Source organism: Pygoscelis adeliae, unplaced genomic scaffold (assembly GCF_000699105.1).
Source record: "Pygoscelis adeliae isolate BGI_AS28 unplaced genomic scaffold, ASM69910v1 Scaffold123, whole genome shotgun sequence".
NCBI classification, from domain to species: domain Eukaryota; kingdom Metazoa; phylum Chordata; class Aves; order Sphenisciformes; family Spheniscidae; genus Pygoscelis; species Pygoscelis adeliae.
In genome coordinates, this window is record NW_008824650.1 from 776347 (window position 1) to 781653 (window position 5307).

Below are 5307 nucleotides of genomic sequence, written 5' to 3' on the forward strand. Positions count from 1 at the left end.
GTCCCAGCGCTGTCCCCTCCCAGCTTCTTGTGCACTCCCAGCCTACTCGCTGGTGGGGTGGGGTGAGAAGCAGAGAAGCCCTTGACTCTGTGTAAGCACTGCTCAGCAATAACGAAAACATCCCTGTGTTATCCACACTGTTTTCAGCACAAATCCAAAACATAGCCCCATACTAGCTACTGTGAAGAAAATTAACTCTACCCCAGCCAAAACCAGCACATTCTTAAAGAATAAAAGAAGCTGCTCCTTTCTTCCAGCCCCCGCGCAGCTCCCTTGCCAGCAGATGTGTGTTTTGCAGCTCTCTGTTCAGATAGCAGTGCGGGAAATCAGACGTGCTGGACCATAGCAAGGTTTTGGTCCTCCACAAACAGGAGCTGGGATTGGAGCAGCAGGATTTATTAATCCTTTTCAGATGATCTAAAAAGCAGTCTGGATGGCACTGGGATTACGGCATGGGTCTGGGAGTCCAGAAAGCTCTTTACACTGCCTGGCTCTGCCACCAACTTCTTACATGACCTCAGGCATATCACTTTGCTCCTTCCTCCCTTGATCTCCCCATCTGGCAAGGGGAGATAATGCCACCCTGCCTCGTACGGCTATTAGGAAGATAGGTTCGTCATTGTTTTTTGAGGTACTGAGATGCTACCGGAGATGGATAATGAGACAGACAGAAAGATAGCTAGATAAATCAATCTCTTCTCATTCAAGTGAAAACAGGCACTGCAGGTGCAGTGTTTGAGATTAATCATCAGAAAAATTAGTTCCTTCAGTATCTTTTCAGGAGAAAGAAACAGCCGTAGGGCCCAGTCCTGAAGAGAGTTATGCACATGAGTAACCTTAACTTGAATTCAAAGGGAGTGTGCAAGTAAAACTACTCATGTGAGCAAGTACACACTCCGGTTGCAACTTCTGAAAATGTTTAAATAAACGATGTGTCCCAACTGACACACATCCCTAAGTCACCGGGATGCTTTTAAATATTTCCCTCAGACATTTATTTGTGCCCTTTATTAGCCAGCTGCTTCATTAGCAGCTGGCTTTCTGAGAAGCAGTGGGTTCCAGCTTTCTTTGCAAATAAAATGAAACAAAAATAAACACAAGTATGTTGCTGATGGGCCTTACACATACTGTGATTATATACTATAATTGTATTATTCATTCAAACTAACATGTTACGCTTTCAACATCATATAATATATGTTTGCCCTAGGTGAAACCTTGTCAAATACATTTACCTTCTTTTTTTCTGTTTGTCATATCAGAAAAGGGAAACTTTAAAGGCAGCTAAATGTTATTTGAACTTCTCTACCACTATGTCCTATAGGAATCACTTTTTTTCCTCCAGCCTAGAGCATGAAGCTCTTTAATAGGCCAGACTGGAGTCAGAAACTGAATAGGGTTATATATTCAGTTGCCATAGTTGCCATATGGTGCCAACATTGAATGAAATAACATAAAAGTCCAGAAGGACTGGGAGTCAATATTGGGGCAGCCCGCATAACGCTGACTCTGGGACAAAACCCCCAGCCCCAGTGGACGATGGCAAAAAAAACCCCAACCCCGAATGGCCAAAAATCTGCTGCAAAGGCAAAGGCAAAGTCTCACCGTGGGGAAGCCAAAGCAACGCCGTGTTGGGATGTGTCTGCACCCAGGAGGAGCGGGAGAGCCAACCGAGGCAGTACGGGCAGTGGAGAGAGAAAAACTCATCCGAGCGTGAAGTGGCGAAGAGTCCGAACAATCGTCACGACAAGAGGAAACGCGTCTCAGCCCGGCTCAACCTCGCCTATCCCAGATGAACAATTAACCGGCCAGAGTCTGCTGGCATGAAAGGCAGCTCAAAGGAAACCGGGGGGCGAAGGCTCTACGGAGAAGAAGAGTGAGGAACTAAAAACAAGTGGATGTAAACAAATATAACAGGACTGTAAGGCATCCGACGTGGGCTTAGGGATGGGGAAGATGTTATAAACCTGCTGGGTTTCAATGCGTGTTGTGAAAAGAGTGGCTGGGAATGTGGTATTTTACAGATGCGAGAACAAAAGATTTTGGGTGGTAATAGTAGGTGATGGAGGAAAAAAAGGGGGGGGGAGAGAAAAAAAAAAAGATAAAATAGAAAGAGGAAAAAAAAGTAAAACCCCACTGGGTTGGTTCAGCATTCATAAAGAGTTACGAGATGCTTGCTAGGCTGAGCGCAATTCAGGGCATCCTTGTACCAATATTTCTTCCAGTTTTAGTTAACAGAGCCCTCCCATTCTAATTAAAATAGCTTCATGAGGACTGAGAGTTGATTCCAGAAACTCAAGCTATCAACATTTGCAGGTTTATATATATAGAAAAAAAAAAAATTAAGCTACCAGGAAGCTAGCACCCAGGAGTGCCAATATTATCAGGAAAATTAGAAGGGCTTTGAAATCGCTCCCAAGTGTCTTGAGGAACTTTGAGCTGCATCTGCCGCCTGCAGAAAGCAGGTCTAAGGGAGTAAAAGGCTGCAGAGATTTACCCCTGCACAGGATCTGGCCCTCGTTTCAGCTATATTCAGGTGAAATATGTAAAATGTGCCAAAACACTGGCCGTGGATCGATTGCGACCTTGTAGCTGTGTTTGCTGGAAAACAATTAAAAAATATCAGCCCTGAAGCTAACAAAAGGAGCAGCATCCCCTGGTCCTTCTGGAATCAGATTTAATGCCAGAAACAAGACAAGGGACAGCAAAAAGCCCGCCTGGATGTAAATCCATAGGCAGGTATTTTTATATATCGACGGGGGAGAAATCTGGTAGATCTAAAAGATTGGTACGTGCCATGCATACTGTATTTAACAAAAGTCTGCGGAGGAGGAGGAGGAATACTGTACAGCCACCAGCGTGAGGGGAAGCAGGGGGACTCCTGCAAGTAACCATAATTAAGCTGCAAGAGACTCCTGCTCCTCTCAAAATGAAGAACGGAGAGAACAAGAAGCGGCCAATGTGGCTTCATAAGGGACTGTGCAAAGATCTGAGGCTTTAATTTTTTTTAATTAAAAAAAAAAAAAGCTGTAGTCAAAATTAGAAAGCAAGAGGGGGCAGGGGAAGGAATCAAACAAGCATACTCAAATTCAGTTAGGGATTATAGGGGAAATAATAAGGATAAGGGGAAAAAAAGAATTTAAAGCTAACCAAAGAACTTAAAAAGGGCTTTAAAACCTATATCAAAGGGAAAAGACATTCTGGAGAGACAGTATGCCCATTAATTAATTAGAAGGGGATTAAATTAAGGGTGAATCAAAAATGGCTGGACTGCTGAACTTTTTTTTTTTTTAAATCTATCCTTAATAAGAATAAAAGAAGTTGAGGTGATTTTTGTAGGAAGGTCAGAAAACTTAGTAAAACATATAAGCAAGCAAAGGTAAAAACAGTGGAAAAATGTATAGGAAATTATCTGTTCAATTTTTTCCTGCTTTTTGGTCACAGGCTGTCTGAGAAGGTATTATAGGTTTCCAAGATGTCCGTTATTAAATATACTTGCACGGTGTTTTCTGAAAATTATTTGTGAAGTGTGCATCGATGCCGAGTTGTTCACTATGAGTATTTGTTCCTCAAACCTGAGGCTGTGTGTGTTCGTCTGAGTGGACAGACTGGTCAGGGTTTGCATTGCTCTCGCCTGACCGAGTGGGTGGAAGCCTTCCCATCAGGGGCCAGCTTGCCATCAGCCAGCCTTCTTCATCATCACAGTTTATTTTCCAAAAATATTCTTACACACAGAATTAAAACTGGCTTTTCACAAATAGTCCTACAACAAACCTGTTTACCCAAATATCTACAGGATTTGAACTGGAATTTCTTAAGGACAAGCAGAATAAATAAGGCAGCTCACTTTGATTCTACAAAATACGACCATATATAAACTACCTAACCTGGATTTCTCCACCGCTAAGGGAATTAGCTAACAAATTTCCTAAAGCACTGCCAATTTCTTTTCTTTTCTTAATGAAAAGCTGAAAAGCTGCAGGAAAATTAGGAAGAAAATGTTAGCGGTGCCAGAAGAAAGCTGATCCTGCTTGTTTTCTAGTAAAGGTAACAGATCTACTGTACCAATTCAAGTAAAGGAACAAATATTACAAGAGAAACATCAGTTAGGGCTTGTCTATGTATGGAAATTGGCCAAAATAAGCCATTCTGCCAAAAACAAAAAAGAAAAAGGAGACTAAGAAATAGCTGCTCTGGAGCACCTCCCCACGTGGGCAATATCCCCAGATAAATGAGGTTTTGGTTCCAAATAATCACTGTATCTTCTGAGTGGAGTTTTCCAGAACCAAATGCCTTTTACTTTAGAGCAGATTATCCAAAGAATGTATTTCAGGTGTTGGGACCAATTTTATTTCACTGTAGGTATTCCAGACATTTTTCTCCAGGTAGATAAATCCTTGCAGCCAGATCTGAAGGTGTTGGGAGCCAAAGGGCGTCTTTCCATTGGCTTCAGTGGGATCGGGCACTTAGAGGTTAACAGAGCAAACAAGTAGCATGGATTTACGAAAAGCAAATCTTGACCAGCAAACATGAGTTCCTTTTTATAGAAATAGAAAATTTGTGAATTAAGGTCTGATGCTCAAAATACGTGGGATTATCCATGTGAGCACAGTTCAGGACTGCTCAGTTGGGTCCTTGGATTTTAATAAAACAGCCACTGCTGTCTCCCGTCGTCTTACTCCCAACATTAATTCAGATTGACATGGTTTCGAACATCTCAGCAGAAAGAACTGAGGAATGGCAACAAGCTGACCTGGGGGAGCCTCTGGTGGCATTTCAACAGGGCAAGACCCTGACACAAGCCCCAGCCATGCAGATGAGGACACGCAGATGCACTTGGCAGCCCGTGATGGATTTGCTTCACCAGTGATATTCAGTGCATCCTTTCCTCTGCCCCATGTCACCCTGTCCCTCTCCGCTACAGCCCCACCACAAATACCTACTGCTCTTCAAATGTGAAGGATGCTCTCCTTATTACAACCAAACTAATGAGCATGCCCACATGCACTTCATCCCATACCTGAGCCCTATTGACTCCCAAAGGTTATAAGCATGTGCTTAAATGATTTGCTGAATGGGGAGCTTATTTACCAGTTGTTTTAATGATCTAAAAGAAGTGAATGGTTTGTTCATGTAATGTGCAAACTAAACTAAGCTGGGTAGATTTGGAAATCCCAAAGATGAGAGCAAAATAACGTAAAGGAATCTGAAAATACTGTAAAAATGAGTGAAGAATAAAATGAGATTCAACATAGAAAATAGAAGCTACTACATTTGTGGAAAAATAATCTAAACCCCAGATATTCA

At 42.3% G+C, this 5307-nt stretch overlaps 1 protein-coding gene across 1 annotated transcript in view; it reads left to right on the top strand.

Moving 5' to 3' along the window:
- The window catches only part of CNPY1 (canopy FGF signaling regulator 1), a 60009-nt gene extending 58213 nt beyond the window's left edge, over positions 1–1796 (top strand). The window contains exon 6 of the mRNA XM_009322502.1: positions 1528–1796. Within this exon, the coding sequence (XP_009320777.1) occupies positions 1528–1796 (269 nt within the window). The remainder of the gene's footprint in view (positions 1–1527) is intronic.
- Positions 1797–5307: the final 3511 nt, after the last annotated feature.